The 21,788-nt window shown below is 35.4% G+C and overlaps 2 protein-coding genes across 5 annotated transcripts in view; one reads left to right on the top strand and one right to left on the bottom strand.

Annotated features, from left to right (window-relative positions):
- Positions 1 to 1,645: 1,645 nt before the first annotated feature.
- On the bottom strand, positions 1,646 to 8,605 carry LOC116164203 (organic cation transporter protein-like). 4 transcript variants are annotated; one of them, XM_031478344.1, is made up of 9 exons: positions 8,274 to 8,605; positions 7,769 to 8,208; positions 7,491 to 7,719; positions 6,973 to 7,079; positions 4,980 to 5,134; positions 2,880 to 2,994; positions 2,332 to 2,828; positions 2,100 to 2,281; positions 1,646 to 2,056 (listed from the first exon to the last, which is right to left on the bottom strand). In XM_031478344.1, exons 2-9 carry the CDS (start codon positions 7,921 to 7,923, stop codon positions 1,799 to 1,801), a joined length of 1,698 nt encoding a protein of 565 aa, XP_031334204.1. In that variant the 5' UTR covers positions 7,924 to 8,208; positions 8,274 to 8,605; the 3' UTR covers positions 1,646 to 1,798. The 4 variants fall into 4 exon arrangements, with proteins under 4 accessions (XP_031334204.1, XP_031334203.1, XP_031334205.1 ...); XM_031478343.1 differs by having other exon boundaries at positions 8,259 to 8,605; XM_031478345.1 differs by having other exon boundaries at positions 7,769 to 8,007; positions 8,066 to 8,605.
- Positions 8,606 to 13,318: 4,713 nt separating this feature from the next.
- Positions 13,319 to 21,788, top strand: part of LOC116163791 — a 102,065-nt gene continuing 93,595 nt past the window's right edge. Inside the window, exon 1 of the mRNA XM_031477908.1 lies at positions 13,319 to 13,475. Within this exon, the coding sequence (XP_031333768.1) occupies positions 13,385 to 13,475 (91 nt within the window). The 5' untranslated portion in view covers positions 13,319 to 13,384. The remainder of the gene's footprint in view (positions 13,476 to 21,788) is intronic.

Below are 21,788 nucleotides of genomic sequence, written 5' to 3' on the forward strand. Positions count from 1 at the left end.
CGGAACAATATTTGGATAAATATTTTCTCCGACTACGTTTTGACCCCTTTTTTTCTAAAATTAATTTAAATTCAAATTTTGACATAGCCGATCTTTATATTGCAGTATCTTATTTGTAATATTATTGAGATCATTGGATTAAATTACCATCGATTGTCACGTCAACTATTGGTTATGTTCTATCTCTATCAAGTGTTTTATTCCCTTTTTAACGGTCCGTAACGTGACGGAACGGAACGAACAAGTGTGTGGCAACCTTGTTTCTCCTTTTTAGCGCATTTAAAAAAAAATGCGCTATTGTGGCCTCTTCGTCCGTCCGTCCGTCCGTCCGCTCGTCTTGAGACGCTACTAGTTTTTTATCTTAAGAGCTATTGTTCTACTTTTTTCGCTATTTGGTTCGTTATGGTGTCGAGTCTTGCACCAAGGAAGGAATTTTTTCTGTACCGCTTACAAAAAAAGTTATTGTAAAAAACACAAAAAACCGTTTTTTACATGTTTCATAATTTTACACTTTTGCCGTTTATTAACGATCCTAGAGATCGTTTATAATTTTGCATTGCTGTCTGTCGTCTGCCTGTTGGTCTGTCCGTCTGTTCCTTTGTCTGTCTGTCCCTCTATCTGTCCGTGTCGCTTTTACATCTCCGTTAGTTATGAACTGAATTGCATGAAATTCAATATGGGCATAGCATTAGCCATATAATACGCAATGCCAAAAGTTGAGTCGAATCGATTCAAAATTCACAGTGCCCTTTTCGCATCTCGACCATTTATAAACCGAATTGCAAACTTTTTTAATTATAACAGTATTTAAATGAAATTTTATACATAGCCACTTGGAATAAAAGCAAATTTAACGCCAATTTCAAAATTTGGTTTTGCGCATTTATGGAGGGATTTAAATTAAATTCGATACATAGCCACTTGGAACAAAGGAAAATCTAACGCTTCCAAATTTAGGTTTGCGCATGCGCAGTTCCAACTTTCTTATTTAGAAAAGCATTGAAATGAAACTCTTCCTATAAACCACCATGTTATAAACTGAAATTGAAGTAGCACGTCAAAAATGGATTGCACATGTGCAACGCTATCTTTTATATTTGTGGCCGGATTTTTACAATTTTAACAAAAGTTGCATCTTACAAATAGGAAATGAATGCAAGTGGAAATGCGCTTTATGTAAATCGTTAACGATTACTTTTTAACTTGTTGGTAAGTATTTCCTCCTATCTCGAAAATTACTTAAGACTAAGTGGGGCCTATTCAGATTACTGTTACTATTATTTCCTTTTGCTTTATTATATTATTATTTATGGCAAACTTTTTCGTAAAATTTAACGATTGCCAAAAGTTGCAGCAGAAAGTTGTTTTTTTGGTGTATCCTTGTCATTGAAATTTACAATCACACCAAAATTTTCAATAATGTAACTGCTTGGGGTTGATCAGTGAACAGTGGGAAACATTTGTTTAAATTATTATAAATAGGAGAAAATTTCAATCCGTAAATTTCAGTGCGGAAACTAGAATGTTTCTACCACGTCGAAATAACTGAGTTTGCGTTTCTATATTAACCACTGTTAATTATTTACACAATGATCTAAAAACTGTGGAAATGGAATATACAAAATCAAAGACAAAGACGAAATGGTTAAATTTAATTAGCTAGTAGTTCGAAAAGTATTATCACAGATGTAAGTACATTATCAATTAACCGGGTAACTTGATACGTGTAAATGCTAATTACCTCATAGTCGGAAACGATAACAGTGGCAGTGTGACAATAATTAATCGTGTTTCGTTTTTAATGTTCTTCAGTACTCATTACCAAAACTGTACCAAGAGGTATATTCTTGGTGGTAAGTTTTTCTATTTCTTCCGTACACGTTTGTTCATTTTGTGATATCCGCTCACTGGTTTTTCTTCTGCCGATATTTTCCGCCTGTTCTATTGTATTAGGGAGTGTTTCGTTTAACGTCTCGGGAAATCTCAGTGTCAGAATGCTTCCCGCAAAAGCAGTTAGTGCAAAAAGTACTAATGGTAGAGGTTGCCAATACAGCTCCTGAGCACTATGTTATTGCTTTACAAAAATTCGAATTTCTTACCAACAGCGGCGTTTGGCTGGCCACCACTATACCAAATCGACCGAACATGGAGCAACTTGTTAATAGTGAGGAGCGTAAAGAAGTCGGAAATATCTCCGAAGTTAATGAGTAGATGGCAGTCATGTTTATTGCTGCAGCACATTTGCCCAAGAGGTATACGGAGAGTCTGATTACAGACAAGTCTAAAAATTAGGAGTTAATAACAACTATTACATGCAGCAAGGTTTAGTACCATGTGGAATAAAGATGAAGCTTGCACTCGATATACCGCAAATGAAGAATGCTAATGTGAAGCAGTACCTTTTACCAATTCTATTCATTAAGAAATGCGCCGCAATGTTTCCAGGTATTTCTACGAACATACACAAAATGAAATCCACGTACCCATTGTTGGACAAGGAGATAGCATTTATAGTCAGACCGTAATACGAAATCAAGCAAAACATCCAACACACACAACAGTTAACAAAACGCCTTGTAAGAATGGGAGACTGAAGTAATCTGCGCAGCGGATACGTCTCGGTGTTTTCAAGCAACGGTTCCGTATGGAAAAGCTGGTTCATGTGCTCTTTCGATAATGTGGTTCCATTGGTCTTTGCAATGGTACTTAGTATTCGCGACGCATGTTCATAGCGTTTTTTCGTCAGTAACCATCTCAGGGATTCTGGAAGGAACCAGTAGTACGATAAAATAATGAAGCAGGATCCATATAGTATTTGATCAAGCATTCTAATAAATATACGGTTAGTTATCGAGCAGCCAATTTACGCCTATTTCTACCTCCAGGTTGGAACAGCCCAGGCGACGCATCCTACAATCATTCCTCCTACTGACGTTGCTATATTTATTAAAACGCTCATGAGGACGCGTTTATCGGGACTAACGAATTCAGCACCTAAAATGACAAACTTCATTAATTTTCATATGAGCTGCAAATATTGAAGATTAAATCGAAGTTAAGATCCAGAAGGATTATTACCGCAGCAATTGTTACCACGAATTTTGAGCAGTGCAGTCCTAAACTCGGCTTAAATTTAATGGTAGAAATAGTCATCAATGAAAAACGTTAGTATTTGTTCGAGAAGACCAAAACGATCCATGGTTCGAATTTGGATTCAGTTTGGTGTATAAATGTATAATCAAAGTGTCTAAGAGCGTTTTGCGTACAACGGAAGATTCTTCAGCATTGTTGATGACCCGTGAGGACTTAAAGGCTAAAGGTTTCAAAAATCTTTAGTAAACCTCAAGAATTTAGAGCCTCCGAGAAACTGTTAATAGTCTGAAAGCCTTTAAAAGTAAAACTTTAATTTATTGGCATTTAAAAACGTATAAACACAATGAATGTTTATGTTATTGATTGTTCTTAAAGCCTCTAACAGGCATTCAAAGGATTTTGACAGCCCTTGAGAATATTTTAGAACTTTTAATAATCGTTAAGCGGATTGAATATATATTAAAGGTCTACAGGTGCAGTTTTTAAAAACCTTTAATATTCGTTTAACGGTTTGCAAAAGTCAATCAAAGTCTTCCAAAGACTTTTACTTTAAACCTTTGAATCTCGCTTTGAATACATAAAAAAAACATATCAGTCCCTAAAGGTCTCTTACAGCTTTCTACAAAATCCAAGGGTCATCTTGTACCGGCTTAATTACATTTACAAGGGCCAAACACCTCACTTGCATAAAATAAAATTGAATCTCTATAGCACTGGCGAAAATTTTTAATATAACATTTAATTTACCCATGGTTAGCTTAGTAATACAAATGTTTTTTTAACTCTTACCTTGCGGAAGTCTTATCTCCTCTGAAAATATGAAACCCAAAGTTTAATGCTCTGGTTTGATTAAACTCGAATAAATACGCATGTGAATTTAGTTGATCGCATATATTAATAAAAATGAAATAACATGATCAAATCCTTAATTTGGATTGCCTGCCGTATGCCGTTGTATACAAATGTTATGTATCGCAAAAGGCGCTGACCAGTGACGCACTTACTTATAAGTTATAACTAGCCGTTACTTTTAGCAATCCGAAAAAGAATCATTTCTGTTTATCACAATATGTTTTAATATCAGATTATTTACTCCCGGTTTAAGCAGTAGGTAGCCATAGCACTATGAAAAAAAGGTTTCCACTTTTACGCACTTTGACGTTAGAAAAACTATGAAATCATTGTTTAAACATTTTGTTCACTATCATTTTCGTGCCGTACCTCCGTCAACATTATAATCCGTTTTTAGATCGAAAAAATCGGTCGCATGAGAGAAAAGATCAACATTTTCGGAAATTGGCCGCCATCTTGAATTCTGAACTTCCTGTTCAGATTTCGAGATGCCAACATCGATATTCCTGTTCAGCGGCTCTAAATTAGTAAAAAAACGCCTATTTGGCCAAATGTTGTCTGAAATGCCCCTAGAACTTGTTAAACTGCTGTTTTTTATAAAAGTGAACCAATATAAAATATCTGCCGTGTACAATACAAATAATGCTTTTTTAATGAAGAAAATAAACCGTTACATGATATTAAAATTTTAATAACAAATAGAAGACCCGTATTTCGGATTTAAACAGAACGGAACAAAACTTTTAGGCATCCGCATTCGCTTTCCGCAATGCGTTTCTGGTTATCGCTAGATACACATTCGTTCACGTTCGCTACGAAGCGGTACATTTCCTTATATTGACCAAAATATAAATTTAAAATCAAATTTTTGAAAACAGCCAAGCGACACCCTGTTACAATATAGAGGGTTTGAGCACGTTTAACTCGATTCTATAAGAACCTTTGAGGATCCTTTAATACCTAAAAGTATTTAAGGTAAATTTCGAAGCAGATCATCAGTGATGTCACTTAATATTTACTTCAGTGTTACTCACCTATAATGAAGCAAGTGGAATATGACCCTGCTTTAGAAAAGGCATCCACAAACTCCATAACGAGAAAAAAAGTGTACGTGTTGCTGAAAGAACGTATAATGCCACATAATGCGCTTAATGCTACACTGGATATTAAAATGGTTTTTCTTCCAAATCTACAAATATAATTTTTATTTAATTCATATAATTGATACATTTCTGAAGTCATGCGTATTGCGTATTTTAAAATATTTTCAGTCACTGAATGCACTAGATCGGACCAATTAAATACCTCGATATGACAAACGCAACCAAGATATTATGATTTTCTTGCAGGATAACATTTTAATTTAAGGTATTTTGTTACTCTTTTAGTACGCATACTTACAAATATTGCAAAATATAATAATAATATATCTTTATTATTATTTTTAGTACTATGTGTGCCAGTGGCGGATCCAGAGAACCTTTTCACGAGGCGCGCATTGTTAATATAAAACTTTTAACTTCGGTAGTAAAGACGCTCCAAAAAATAACCCGCTGTACAGGTCCGTGTAAAAGTGAATTTTGATATAGTTACAGGTAAAGGTGTCTTTAACAACATACCAAAAGTACTGATAGATGAGGGCGAATCTAACGGGTGGGGTGGTGGTGTAAAGGTCACTTTTTTGAAGTATTTTTTTTGCAAATAGCTCATAAACGGTGGCCCATAGCAAAAGAATGTTGTAATGCTTAAGTCATCTACATAAAAGATCCTATAGGTACACTTTCTCGCTGGGATCAATACTTAATCTTAATGAGATATGGAGGGAAGATGATATTTTTATTTAACCTTCAGGCGGGGGCACCCTGAAGAATTGCTAGACCGGGCGCACGGCTATTGAGTTCTTTAATACTTTTGCGAAAATTATTAAAAACGTGATACCCTCGGTGATACCATATTGGAATTCTCCATAAAAAAGTGCCTGAATAATGTTTTGGTTAGAAAGTCTAGACGATTAGTTTATCATAAAAAAATTAAAAACGAAAATCAAAAATTTTCGTTTTATTGCGATATTTTCAAAACCATTAAAGATATCTTAAAGTTCTTTTCAGATTATTATACAACAAGAAAATTTTCAACTTTGCTCTTATTTAACCGACTCTCTTAAGATAAGCCAGTTCCCCATAGTGGCACTCGACAAATGATCACCCTGTATAATGCATATTTTTCCAGAAATGATCTAACTAATGATGTAGAACTGCAGGGGATAACCCAATATGAGAATTCTGAAAGCACGACGTACTTAACGCAAGTGGTAAAAATGTTATATGGAAAATAGTGAACTCGTGCAGCAAATTGCTTTTGCCAATATCTTTAATAATAAGAAAGTTATGGGGAATTAAAGAATTCGACTAAATTCGAGAAAGCAGCCAAACGATTAGAGATAGCTGAATTTTGCGTGTGCCAGTAATTTTGTCTTTAAAATTGATCTTTTGACACCTAGGTCCATTTTTAGCGCATTTTTGAAAAAAATACGCTATTATATTCGTTATTGCTGGCAGGCCGGCTGTCCGCGTGAGATCTCCACAACTACATTAGCTAGAGAATTCAAATTTTCACTAAACGCTTTCTGCTATAGTGTAGATGTGCAGCCACTAGCCTATTTTGAGTTAGATTACATGTGAGATCGATAATTGAAGAAAATAATTTCGATATGGGTTTCGGAGGTGCTATAATTTTACCGTTAGATAGCGCTACCAGTATAAAAACTTATTATTTACTTTGTGATTTGTTTTACAAAATGAAGACGTCAATTGAAATTAAATAAAATTAATTATTTAACGCAGCCAAAATTACTCGTGAGATCGATAATTTTAAACTTCGCTAATAAAATACTGACCTGCATTACCAAAAATGCGCTTTAATCATGCATATGCTGATTTACAACTTGTTTCTATTTCTTAAAGTAAAGGGCGTCTCCATAAGAAAGTGGCCAACTTGGACCACCCTGTACATACCTATCATACATACCTGTCAGATAACATTCCGGAAATAGGTAGGCCTAGTATTCCACCTATGCTATTAATTGTACCCACTAGTGTCAATTTCCATGTATTTTCATTGCAATGGAGGTTGAACTGAAATGTACCAAATATATTTGTTGACATTTTCTGTTGATGTAACACTCCAAATTAAAATCTTGAACTGTGCAATGAATGTTACTGTTACACTTTTACTAATTCTATGGTGCACCAATACTGTTAGTCCCTTACTAATTTGGGCGATTGATACCTATAATTAGGTGAAACAAAGGTTACAATTGATTACTAAAAATTTCGGTAATTTTAGGCATGCGGATCTGAGACTCGACCTCATTGGTGACCTTTTAGATACTTAAAACTAACAAAAAGTGCTAACACGTTGCTATTGGCAACATCTATCATGGGATTATTGTTAACTTCTGTGCATATTTGCACTGAAGCGATGGACTATAACCACTCCAATTATCACATAAAGGCATAAATTTCTAGACCAAGAATATTACTTACATCCTGCAAAATCGAAGTTTTATTTATTTCGTATACAAATTCATTGCAACTTTCAACTTTGGTCTTATCGAATCCAGAACATAAAGCATAATTATTGGAGGTAACATTGTGGAGACTGCATTTGTATCTTTCACAATAGGCCGGTTCGTTGTGAATAGAGGGAATTGCATCTGTCCACCAATGTGGCATGTACTCCGTCGGAGATGATTCGTAGCCAGGAATCTGGCATCTACCAACAGACTTGTGTGAATAGTTCAGAATTAAAAAGATCCACTCACCTATGTTTCATCTGTCTTGCTTCAAAAGCCCATACAATTATTGGAAAATATACCATTGCGGCAACCACGAGAATCAGAGTTACAATTTTGCTTTGATATTTTCCGAAGCTGCCAATGTCTTCCAGAACGCTGTCCAAACAGGTGTCAGCCGTCATTGTGGTTGTGAAAATTGGCGCCTTTGCAAATTGTAGGGGTGAATGTGATTAGGCACTATACGAGATGTAGCATACGGGGTCAGACTAGTAATTAACAGGAGTAATTTATCTTATCGGTAACTACGTACAGTAGAACAATTACGTTAAAAAAGTAGCGACCCTGGGTCATTTGAACATGTACAGGGCGTCCAAATTTACGATACCAGAAGTAGAGATTTCATGGCTACTTTCATTTTTGAGTTATATGTCTCATTTTGTTAGTTCTCTATATGAACATGAGAGTACCTACAACAAATCGTTATTAAATGAAATTTTTATTCACCGTTGATTCAGACAATTCACTGACGCACTCTATTAATTAACGACCAGGAGAATGTTCATTTTCGCGTTTATCGTTGATTTTTTTATGATAAATCCCTTCATTGAAGATAAGGGTAATCGCAAAATATTTTTACTAAATAAAACTGTATAATCGTAAATCATGGAAAACACCAATATCTTCTCTACTTCTCTGGTATATTTAGCGTACTGGAGCAGTATACCTACCTACAGTTTTGTTGTTATTAGATATACATATTGTTACCCACAACTAATTAGTTCCGCCTTAAGTTCTTGTGATTTTGTAATTGTTAGGGAATTAATGTTTGACAACTTGGAGAACATGCTTTATATGCAATTGTGTGACTTTATACTGATCATGTTTTTTTGATACAAATTTTTTTGTAGATAATGAATAGAACTTGAACGAGATTGATACATTATCTTAGTATTTGTACTATTAATGGAATGTTTACAAATAGCGGTCGTCAGGCTATCGTCCTCGTCTGTTTGCGATTGTGTCATGTGTGTCAATTTTGATTCTCGCAATGAAAGACAGGGATTTAGGGGGGAGAGGGGCTATGCGGACTATTAGCCCCCGGCGGTAAATTTTGAGAGGCGGTCGTCGCTCCCGTCACGTTTTAGTTCTAAATGTAGATATTTAATTTATGGGGTTCAGTTTCAGAAATAGCATTGTAATAAAACCTATAAGATCAGTGCCGGGCTCGGGCTGCCGGCGGTAGCAGGTCGCTGGGTCGCATCCAAGCATCAAGGATCAAACCGAGGTGCTCTGCCACTTTAGGAGTTTATTCAGCGGCAGAGCAAAGCGATGCAAGCTTTATAGGGGAGTTGATGGTGTTTGGTGTCCGTCTGTCCTTGAACACGATAACTGTCAAACGCTTGGACCGATTTGGTTCAAACTTTGCACCGTTGACCTAGGTATATGCCACATGTAATAAGCCTATTGAAAATGAGTCAAATCCAATGACCGTGTAGGGTCCCACCGAGGTGCAATGCCGCTCTTTTAGATACTCCTTAGGGGTTCATTTAAATTTGAGTATTGTTTTGTCTCGGCGCCAGCCGCCAGCGTGTCCGACTCTGACACGCTGTGTCGTCAATTCCGTTACGTTATTACGCGTTAGTTTCTAAACAATGAGCGAAAAAGAAGGAGATACATTTTGGAAACGACAAAACTTAGAAAAACAACAAAAATTTAATGAAGTATTACAAAAAAAAACAAGACTTAGCTTTTTTGCCTCCCTACTGGCGGCATAGTATGACTTAGCCCCCGGCGGTCCATGAACTAAATCCGGCACTGATGAAAGATGAATAAGTTTAACACGTCACACAAATACTTTTTAACCATCGTGAAGTTGGGCAGCTCAAAAATGGTTTTTAATCTTTGCTGTTTGTGGCGATTCCAAACCAGGTGTCAAATTCTTGACAGAATAGCTTCCTAACTGAAACCAAAAATTGCCAACATAAAATTGCTCCATAAATAAGAAAGTTGGATGTTGCACATGCGCAACACTATTTTTTGCGCATGCATTTTGTTAGCTTTTATTAAAAGGACCAAATTTCGTTTTAATTGTTCCATAAATAAGAAAATTGCATTTCTGCGCATGCGCAACACGATTTTTGCGCATGAATTTTGTTTGCTTTTATTAAAGGGACTTACCATAGAAATTTCGTTTAAATTGCTTCAGAAACAAGATCGTTGCGTTTTGCACATATGCAACACAATTTTTTGACTGACAATTTTTTTCTCCGTTTTTTGATAATATAACCCGGCCCAATTTTTTTGTAGGTTGTACACAGGAAAATAAGGTCTTCCAAATAATAGAATAAAAATTTTAGGTTGCTATTTGAAAAAAAAAGTTCGATGCCGTTACGGCGCTCCAAAATTTTTTTTCAAAAATCCGGCCCGTTATTTTTCTGTTCGGTATGCCTAAACATATATACAAAATTTCAACAAAATCCGTCGAGCCGTTTTCTCAGAAAATTGCCAACAAACGTACGTACGTACGTACATACGTACGTACGTACGTACGTACATACAGACGGAAAAAAATTTTATTCTTTAAAAGTTGCTTAAAATGGTCTAAAACGTCGACATTTGATGAAATTTTGAAATGTTCAAAAAACGGCTATCGCAATAGCTACCTAGCACATGCTAGGAAGCTAAAAATTACGGTTAACTTCGCCATAGCATAACAGGGATAATAATAATTCGTACAAGGACAATTCGATCTTAAAATTTTAATTCATTTTAAGTAATTAGGACTATGGTGCACTTCTATTTGGACGCGAGTTAATGGGGTGCCAATTTTTGGAGTGTGCGAAGTTTTGGCTATGTATAGATTCAAAAGGCTGCGCTTTTCGAATTACGCCCGCGCCCGCTTACTAAGAATTGATACGCGGACAACTGCTCCGCCCTGGCTCAATGGATCTTAGGTATACAGGGTGGAAATTTTATCTGGAACACATCTTCAAAACATTTTCTTTAAAGAAGTTTTTAATGGTATCCAAAATTAGAAAAAGGTTTAGGTACCAATGTAATTGTAACGGATATTACAATTACTTCCCGTTACAATTACTTTGACTGCTCTATCCTACCTCTAGTTAATCCTTATACATCTGAATTAAATTGGGAACGGTCTTGTTATGTAATTATATGTAATGTGCCCCAGCTAGCTGCCAGTCAGTAATGCTCTGCTAAACTCTTAAGGGAAAGGGGTCAAGGGATAAATAATACTTCTTTTTCACTACTAGCGTCTGATGACATGATTATTAACCTTTTTTCCACTTGTAAAGTAGCCTTTCTCGGCATTTGTTCAAAGTGGTTAATAATGTGGACATTATTAACTAGTAGTCAATAATGAGAACTGTCACGCTGTCACTTTTAGAAAACGCGACCCGAAATTTCGCTCAATAAACGTTTAGAAAAGTTCTCTAAAATGAATAATTGCCACCATCCGCCATTTCCAGAGAAATTACATACCTAAAATTATCACATTTTGACAAAATTCGAACGAAATTACTCTTTGAAAATATCTCAATGACAGAATAAAATACGGCATGTTTGACTTGTACTTCCACGTACTTGATTGACATGTTAAATTAAGAAACAAACAATTCTGTCCAACCGTTAACTCTCTTATCAATATAATATGTTAATTTAGAGGATTTCAAGTGCTAGTAGTGAAAAAATAGTATATATACCACGGTAGAGAAGTCTATTATTGCCTTCGCACCTTACACCCCTCGGCGCAAGCGCCTCGAGATGTAATCTTGGTGCTCAGGCAATAATACTGTACTTCTCTGCCTTGATATATAATGTACTATTATTAAATTATGAACCGGTTCTTATTTTCTTTAAGGTATCTCTTAGCTGCAAGAGGATACATATTATAGTAAATTAAATGGGGTTTGGAGAGAAACAATCCTGTAAAACAAATGGGTAAAGAACATTCATTGGCAAAGACACACACTTTGTATTGATAGGGAACATTCAATTCTATTTTTTTATAAATGAAACAAACTTCAGGCGCATGTTTAAATTCTACTGGCACTAGGTGTCAACCAACAGCAACTTGACAAGAATTGCAAGTAGGTAGTTAAACCGCCATTTCTAATGGCGCTTTAGGTCATATGATACGTCATTAGGAAGCTTATTTTTTCCCTTTCTTGCTATCTTAAACTTATTAGGAAATAATGGAGAAACGTGCTCATTGTGTTTTTTTTTGTTAATTTTTGACGTTCTTAGAACTATATGTGTATTGTGTATGGTAATTGTGAAATAATTTCAACTGAAAGCGTTCTGATTTGCATGTCTGCATCAGCTCAAACGATTTGTTCCATCTTTATTAGCGACCCTGTATAACGACGATATCGTAACAAATTATAACACGACGGAAAGGGGCACTATCGCAACGCCACAGAACTATGGTTCATAAATAGTTATAGATGTGTCCTGGTCACAGTTTTTTAATCCGAATAAAATTGGTCCGCCTCCCAGCTGTGCTCTGCACGAACCAGCTATAGAAACCTCGCTGAGATTGTGTCTCCGATATGGAATCAAAATTGTGTCTCAAACTGCGTTCTGCACGGACCGGCTATAGAATCCCCGTTGTGGTACGGACGAGCCCTTCTTGAGCTTGAGCAATTTTCTTCGCGACTACGTGCCCCGCTGTGCCGAAATTCAACCCCGCTCAACGACAGAAACCCGCGGGCGGCCACTGGAACTCAATCGTCCCGACTTCCGATTGCCGTTCGTGTTCCAAACTCCCCTATCAGGAAGGCGAAGACCAGCGACGGCGCATAGTGAGCTGTACCAGCTCGAAATTTAATCCCGCTCAGGTCAAATACAACCACCGCCACTCAGCAGCACATTTGGTAGAAAAGAGAAAATCGATAGTTAAATATTATAATTAGAGGATTATAACCTAAAGGAAGCGTGAGAAATGATACTGTAGCAAACTTATACAAAATAAATCATGTCGAAGAAATAGGGATCGACAAGAGCGATTTTTCTGTAAGAAAAAGACTTTCTGGATATGATAACCGAATTCGGACCATTTAATTAGTGGTAAACAGCAAGTTATACAAAACTTTGTAGAAATTCGAAAAATACCTTGCGGGTTAGTAAGGTAGGTCATGACTCATGATGTAGAGCCGGGGGGGCTTTTGCTCATTACTGAAAAGAATTGGTGCATGAAAGCAAGTATGCGAACGATAGAGGCGGTGTTGGATGTGATTCTATAATATTGCCGTTTAATGAGTAAAATTTAATTGAAACGCGCTAAACAGAAAGCAAACGATGAACGTGATATGGATTACCAACCCCAATCAGTTTTACTGAACAGTTACACGAAAGACTACGTAACGAGGGGTTTATTCCATGATTGATTTCTTAATGCGTAAACAGCCCTCAAATATGTACATTTATTCAGTCAATATTATTTGCAGTTCGAGGTATAGTAAAATAAATTTAAAATTATTTGTAATGGAGTTAATAGGTGGCACCATCATCGGCGCAAATAGCGTGCGTGTTGCATATTATTCGGTTGCCGCAGAAGCAACGTTTAGTGCGTTGCAGCATGATTCACGCTTCGGCAGCAATATGTGAAAGTGTAAAGTGACGATGTCGAAATGCTGGCTGAGGGTAATACTGCAGGGGCTTCTGCTCCTGCGGGCCCTCTTAGCCGCGGAGGACCTCACCACTCGCCATCCCGGTATGTATTTTTAATTTTTCAATTTTATTAAAATTGAAATATTGCCTCCTGTGCGCCAGATTTTTTCTCTCTCTCAAAACTATGTTCAGTGTTCTGAATGCTAGTGCCTTTCATAAAGCACAGACTGCGTTTATTTAGTTTAAGTGAAATCGATATGTTTGAATTAGCTGCTAGCAACGAACTTCTAAAGGGAAAAGTCATGTTTAACTCCACAACAGCTTTTCGAAGTAAACACTCTGCAGAAACTCTAGAATATCACTTCCTAGAGTCTCCCTGTAAGCCCACCCTTACCTAAGGATCGGGAGAGAGTTTTCTTTACCGACTGCAGTAGTGAGAAAGGACGCCTATTTCCCATTTTTCGGTACCTGTTGAAAACTTTTCTTATAAAGGGGTTTTGGATACTCTCTCGATTTAGCTAATTTATGGATACGTCATTTGACGTTGCAACTTTTGCACTGCAATCCTTACTCCAATGTAGCTAATAATGACTCTGTTGTACTCATAGATATTTTATTCATTTCCTTTGTTTCTGGTTTCTAATAATTATGGAAGTTTTCTTTGTTGTGTGTACCTATCCAACCAGTTTCTCTGTGTACACAATAAAAATACTAGGTGTAATCGATTTTGGTTAATTTCTACCTTATACGTTTTTTGATTAATGTTTGGCTTCAAACTCGGTTTAGAATAATGTACATTAAACAATTGGGCAGTTATAATTACTGTTGAAAGATTATTATGATCACGTGTACTAATTTATATTCATGTATTCCTTTCAAAATTAATTTCCCTCTGTATACAATGAAGGGGCACAACAAAAGTAGGTGCAAGCTAAATGAAATCGGGTCTGTCATTTTATTACAAACGAGCTTAATTTTGGGAAAAAACATTTCTTTCACATTTTTCATCACTTCAAAAAATTAGCTCGATGGCGGGAGAGGCAGACGCGGTGATAGGCACGATGTCTCTCGAAGCTGCAGTGGAGTCCCGGTCGGATGGCAGTGAAATCTGTGAACTAAGTGACCATCTCTAAATTCAACAAAGAAGTCAGTCATCCAAAGTAAAGTTTAATAAACGTTATCAAACAAGGAAATTAGGCTAAGTTACATTACACTAGTCATGTGCTTTGAAACAAAAGTCCGTTGTGACTTTGTCAAATTACCTGCAACTAGTCTAGAAAGTCCAGACCGAGGTCCAGACCTTGCAGGAGCTTTAGGAACTGACCCAGAAAACACACTTTACGTTTAAAAACGGTTTTAAAAGCTTTGAAAGGATAAATTCGGTATCGGTAGTATGGTATACGTTTTTGTGTAGACCGATATTAGATCTACGTTTACAATACGATTTTTACTCATATATAAACCATAGAATTCACTTTCTACGTTGATAATACGTATATAAATAACCGTTTTTCAGCATTCGTTTTATAAACGTATATAATACCACTTTAATATACGCATATATACATATAAATGGTATATCAATGGCAAATAATGAACGCATAATATTCCTACAAGAATACAGCAACATCTACCGGGAATTTATACGTTTTATATACGTAGGGTTTTAGTCTACAATAAACGCTTTTTATACGGAACTGTGTTGCTCGGGTGATTCCCTTTGAAGACGTTTTGGAGAATACTTCTTTATTAATCGGAAATTCCAAGGAGATAATTGTCTTGGACGAATATCAATAGATTGAGAGTGCCACGAGGGTCTGGCATAAGCTGCCAAATAATTAGGGCGATTAATACACTCCATTAACATACGACCAATCAGCTTTAGTGATTGTTTCAAATTCTAACCAATCAGATGATTTTTTTAGTGATTAAAAGCTAGGTAGCTTTTTATCGGCGATAAAAATGCGTGTAGGAATGCGTAAAATATACAGTGGTTGTGAAATTTACTGTATTTTATTAATCTCTCTAAAATACACTTGATCTTGGTTTTAAATCAGGATTATTTTATTTTTAATGCACTCAAATTTTGTTGCCTCCTGGAAAAAATTCTTGATCAAAAGCATAAGATAAAATCGCTCCAGCTAAAGCTGTCGCGATTTTATCATGCTTTTGGTCTCGAGTTTTTTCCGTTGCAACAAAATAGTGGATGGCTAAAGGTTGAAGCCTTCCGAGTATTGGAAAATGAATTATTTGTTTGCTTTTAAGTAAGTAGGTAATTTATGGATGGACAGTTCAAAATTCACTTCCATACAATCCTACAGACTGCGCCACTTATAGATTTGCCGAAACGATTTTCCTTTTTTAAAACGCGAAAAATAAGAGATACCGACTTTATTGCAAAAGCCTGTGCAAAAGCTACTGACAAGAATCGAATTGAACTGCTGATATTGCCTCGTTTCCTGCGGGTAAGGCGTGCTTATATGACGGTTCATGTGGGAAACGCTACTTAACTATGTAGAATTTTTTTCGACATTTAATAGTGCAAATAATAAAGCATTTTATATTTGAAAAATCAACTTTTTACGGTTTGAATAGTACTAAAATTGACTATTAGTTCTAAAACATCCTGCAGAAGACCGGTCAAAATTTAAATTATTTTCATGTCGAATCAAGTCAGTAGATATTGTATATTTTGGAAGATTTTTTGAAATTCAAGTTAACGGAGTCATAGGTACAGGGCCCAAAAGAAAAGCGGTCAAACGCAAAAATAAAAAATTTTTGATGCTGGGTATAGGGAAATGTGGTATTTGCTATACACTACACATCCGGTAAAACCGAAAGTGAAACGATTACGATAGTACTTTCTTTCGCTAAATCATGAAAAACCTGTATATAAATCAATCTTTCTGTACTTGCATATACCTACCGGTAATTTCGTTCTCTCCTTTGCCGAGTGTGTCGATCATAATCGAAAATTGTGTACCAACCTTCAGAATGTGGACACAATTTAAAACTTTATGTAGTTTAACCTCGAGTTTAACCGTTGAATGAAAAATTTTTTCATTGAACGGTTTAACTAACAGTTTCGTGAATCGTGATAGAATATTTATGTATACAGACTGCCATCGGGATTGGAAAATGTCATAGGTTTTTACATACGTTATTAGCATACACCAAGAGTTCAATTTTAAATTCCAACACGACGACAGAGCTGGGTAGAATACTTTCAAAAAAGTATTTGAATACTAACAGTAAATACTTTACACAAATCAAAGGTATTTGAATACTAAATACTTTTACGTCCAGCATAAACGAATACTAGATACATTGAAAAGTATTCAAATACTTTAAAAAATAAGCATTCAAATACTTTCAAAAGTATTCGAATACTTTCAAAGGTATTTGAATACATTCAACGCTATTCGAATACTTTCAAAAGTATTCTAATACTATCAAAGGTATTCGAATACTATAAAAAGTACTTTTCAAAGTATTCGAATACAGTAAAAAGTATTCAAATACTTGTCACTCAAATACATTAAAAATTTAAAATAGTATACTAGATAAAAGTCTTAATACTACTTAAAAAATCAAGTTATACTTTGTGTGGGGTTAGGGTTTTTATATTTCTATTGTTATATACAAATTTAAGGGGAGTAAAAGCGTACCTATTATTATTATTATTATATGATTATATAGGAGGTACCTACCAGGACCTTTCTTATACCAGTTATATCCTTAAGAATACGTGTACCAGTTTTCAAAGCGATCGTACGTCGTGCACATGACACGTACACCTTTCTGAAATCAATCCTAGCGATTTTGGAACAGATCCTTTTTTGACCATCCGTTTGTCCGTGTGCATGATACGAGTAGTTTGTTTAGAAACCTGCGATCGCTTTGAAAATTGGTACACATGGTCTTAAGGATATAAGAAAGTCCCTATCGAGTCAAAAAGTTTCACTCCGGGATCGTTCGGTATTCAGTTGTATCGGATTTTTATATTTCATTTTGTGACAATGGAAACTTTCCCTAAACATTTCTAAATTGTTCTCAAATATTTGATTAACTTAAAAGTATTACATTTTTTTGAGGCCAGAAAAAAAAATTGTCTGAGATCGACCGGGAAAAAACATTGTCTTATAGAATTTGGCCCGTAGAATCCATAATTTCAAACAGTTTGAAGATTGGGCGACTAGATCAAAAGTTACAGCCCTTTGAATTTTTTTTCGAAATTTGTTTATTGAGAGGTCTAATCGAAAAAGTACGAATTGTTTTGGATTCTACTTGAAGCAACCAAAATTAATAAGAAAAAGTGTTTTCCCGAGAAATTTTGGTGCAGTCGATTTTTGGTGAAAAATAAAGGTTATACACTGCCTTTTTTGGGGCCCGAAAAAAAAATTGTCTCAGATCGACCCGGAAAAAAAAATTTTTCTTATAGAAAGTGGCCTGTAGAATCCATAATTTCAAACAGTTCCAAGATTGAGCTACTAGTTCAAAAGTTACAGCCCTTTGAATTTTCTTTCGAAATTGGTTTCTATACTGCATTCATTATAAGAAGGTAGTAGATGGCGCTGTGTGTAAAGATAGACACACACAGGATAAATATAAAACGGCACCAAATTTGAAAAATATGAATATATATCAAAAGTTTTCACGTTTGGATCATTGAAATTGACATCTAATATCAGTTCGACAGTTTAGTTCGTGACGAAAACTACTAACATGACAAAATTGGTCACACATTTCATTTGTGGGCGTAATACAGACTCGTGGTTTAACCAATCACAGAGACGGTCAAAGCTTCCCCATGATCTCTACCGCTACCTTCTTAAAATGAATATAGTCTATAACTTTTGATTAAGAAGTCTGATCGAAAAAGTACGAATTGTTTTGGATTCTACGCACCAAAATTAATAAGAAAAAGTGTTTTCCCGAGAAATTTTGGTGCAGTCGTTTTTTGGTAAAATATGAAGGTTATACACTGCCTTTTTTTGAGGCCCTAAAAAAATTGTTTCAGATCGACCGGGAAAAAAATGTTTCATATAGAATGTGGCCTGTAGAATCCATAATTTCAAACAGTTCCAAGATTAGGCTACTAGTTCAAAAGTTACAGCCCTTTGAATTTTCTTTCGAAATTGGTTTCCAGTCTATAACTTTTGATTGAGAGGTCTGATCGAAAAAGTACGAATTGTTTTGGATTCTACGCACCAAAATTAATAAGAAAACGTGTTTTCCCGAGAAATTTTGGTGTAGTCGATTTTTGGTAAGGTTATACACTGCCTTTTTTTGAGGCCCTAAAAAAATTGTTTCAGATCGACCGGGAAAAAAATGTTTCATATAGAATGTGGCCTGTAGAATCCATAATTTCAAACAGTTCCAAGATTAGGCTACTAGTTCAAAAGTTACAGCCCTTTGAATTTTCTTTCGAAATTGGTTTCCAGTCTATAACTTTTGATTGAGAGGTCTGATCGAAAAAGTACGAATTGTTTTGGATTCTACGCACCAAAATTAATAAGAAAACGTGTTTTCCCGAGAAATTTTGGAGTAGTCGATTTTTGGTAAAAAGCGAGGTAAAAAGGGAAGGTTAAGTATTCAAATACTATGCGAAGTATTTGAATACTTCTTAAAGTATTCAAATACCTTGCGAAGTATGCGAATACTAAATATTTGTGAAAGTATTTGAGTTACAAATACAAATACTGCTTCTATAAAAGTATTTAATTACAAAGTATTTGAATAAAGTATTTACAAAATCGAATACTGCCCAGCTCTGCACGACGATAGTGCATTTGCATTTAAATTTAAGTTTTGGTTGCGCTAAACAAGTTGCTGAGGCTTTGTTTTCCATATAATTACATGATCTAGTTGTTGAAGTAGCTAGACTACATTTACAAAATTTCGCGTAATTGTCATTTCTATCTTGCATCCAAGTGCTCCCTCCAATAGCGTTGTGAATAGACTTTCTATGTATAACAGCGTGAATGAAGTCGGTACAAAACCCACTGTTTACAATGAAAATGTGTAAGGCATCTTTAACGGCAAAACAAAGAAAATTGCGGTCTTATTTAGAAGCTTTACTACCATGTCACAATCACAATATCGTGTTGTATTGTCCACAAACCAAAATTACAAATGAAACCATGTAATTTTTAGCTGCAAGCATAAAAGCTGTCGCGAAATCCATTAGCGTAGATTGTCATCTCTTATTGTACTAGGCAAATGCAGTAGCGCACTCATTTGTCATAATCTATCGACCTAATACGTTGTGATACCATCACAACTTGCATTGCACATATCATTAGAATGATTTGTACATGGCAATATAAAAAACGACTTCAGTAAAACAAAACGAGAAACTACTTCTTAAAGCAGAAAACGGATTTGCTATTGATCTTCAATTCATTTTTATTTGAAAAGGAAACATATTGTTTTTAGTACAGAATTGAGATTCTGGAATACGCTTTGGTTCCCGAAATATGTAGGAATAGACCATAAAAAAGGTATTGAGTGTGGAGTATGAATTCATTCGTTTATCAGTTATTTTCCATCGAATGATCTCAGAATTTTAACTTTTTTAATACTTTTGATAATCAATTTATAATAAATGAAAATGTGGAGACTAAATACAACACAAATAAAAATCAAAATTTTCGTGTCGTTTTTCATATAGAACAAAGTTCATATTATTATCTAGAAGATTGTAATATTTATAGCAGGTTGCCCCTTTTTTCTAAGGGACCAAAACAAATTTTTCATATGGGCTACGGGACACAGTGGAAAATTCAAATGAAAATCACTAATTTATTATTTATTCCTTTTTGGTATTTGGTCACAAACCAAAAATAAATTATGTAGTTAAATATATGCAATAGATATTTAACTAAAAATCTTAATAAGACCTATTTATTACTTTCGTAAAATTAATTTCTGAAAAAAAAATTTTTTTTATCAATAAGTACTTCCGAAAAGACACGATTTTGTATACAAAATTTACGAGACATGGATAATAAATCCCTCATATTCAGCTTGTATCCAAATTTTCCTACCGAAGTCTACTGAATTATCTCGCAGTCACTTGTTACCTGGGTGCAGTGTAAGAAATGTAATACTAGACCATCGCTAAAACGGATGTAACTCGATACAAAAAACCAGACCTCCTGGAGTGGACCAGTTCAATTTAAAAAAAAAACATTAAAAAAAACACCCAGACCAAGATCAATAGTTGTCTGTCTTTTCTATCGTGGCAAATTTACAACTGGAAAACTGCGGTCTTACATATATTTGTATTAAATTTTATCCAAAATCGTATTTTAATATAACACTTCAATTTTTGTATAGAACTTTTGATTAATGTCAATCTGTCAGTGATGACAGTAGTCATTATAGACATTTAGCAATGTCACAAATGCGGTCGGTAAAGTCACAGCTGCGGCGACAAGCGCCAGGAAACGTAGTCTGTTCTGCCTCTGTCATGGAAACCAAATTTTCCTGACAGAAAGTAGGCATGAAAATGAAGGTTTCAGGACGATTTTGGATAAAATTATTTGCGTAGTACTCGAATGCAATACGTCCTAAATACTACTGTAACGGAAACGCTCCAGACATGACGTCGCCTTTGGCGCTCTGGAATTTTCTACGCGCGCGATAGTGGGATTTGTATAGGAATATTCGAGACTTATCCGGTAATTACGCGAGTGTTCTGGACTAACATTGCTTGCGTGTATAAATGGTTGCGGACCGAACATCGCAGTTTAGTTTTACTACCGAACGAGATCGAGTACGGATGAAACATCGAGCGCGGAAATATAAATTGCGAAGTGTGTGATATAAATAGTCGATATAAATTGGACAGTTTTTATAGTGCTTTAGTTTTGTTTAATAAATATTGATATAAATCGAACCCGAATTTATAAATCACGTTACATTGGTGACAGCGGTGGGATTAATTAAATTAATTAAAAGTAAGATTAAATTAAGTGCTTGTGCTTGTGTATGCCTGTAACAAGATCTGTTGCCGCTAAAATGGAAGAAACGATGCTCAAGTTGCTCCAGCAAATCCAAAATGGCCAACAGGTGTTGCAACAAGAAATGAAAAGCAACCAAGAGAAGTTCGAGCAAATGGAAGAATATTCTAGAAAGATTATCGAAGAAGTCTCTAAATCAATTGAAGAAAAAGTTGAAGATAGAATTACGGAAGTTTCCAAAACATTTAAAGCAACATTCGTTGAGATTGAGCACAAGTATGAAGAGCTGCGCGAGCAATTCTTGCGACTCACTACGGAAGAGCGTACTAGTAGTGCCCCAGATGAATTACTGATGGACCGTCTTCTTGAGGTGCCACAGCCTACTCATTACAAGAAGGTCGACCCAGAAACAAATATAAGAGTAGAAGGCGACGTTCAGCAAGCCCGAG

The sequence above is a fragment of the Photinus pyralis genome, unplaced genomic scaffold, assembly GCF_008802855.1.
Source record: "Photinus pyralis isolate 1611_PpyrPB1 unplaced genomic scaffold, Ppyr1.3 Ppyr1.4_LG2, whole genome shotgun sequence".
NCBI classification, from domain to species: domain Eukaryota; kingdom Metazoa; phylum Arthropoda; class Insecta; order Coleoptera; family Lampyridae; genus Photinus; species Photinus pyralis.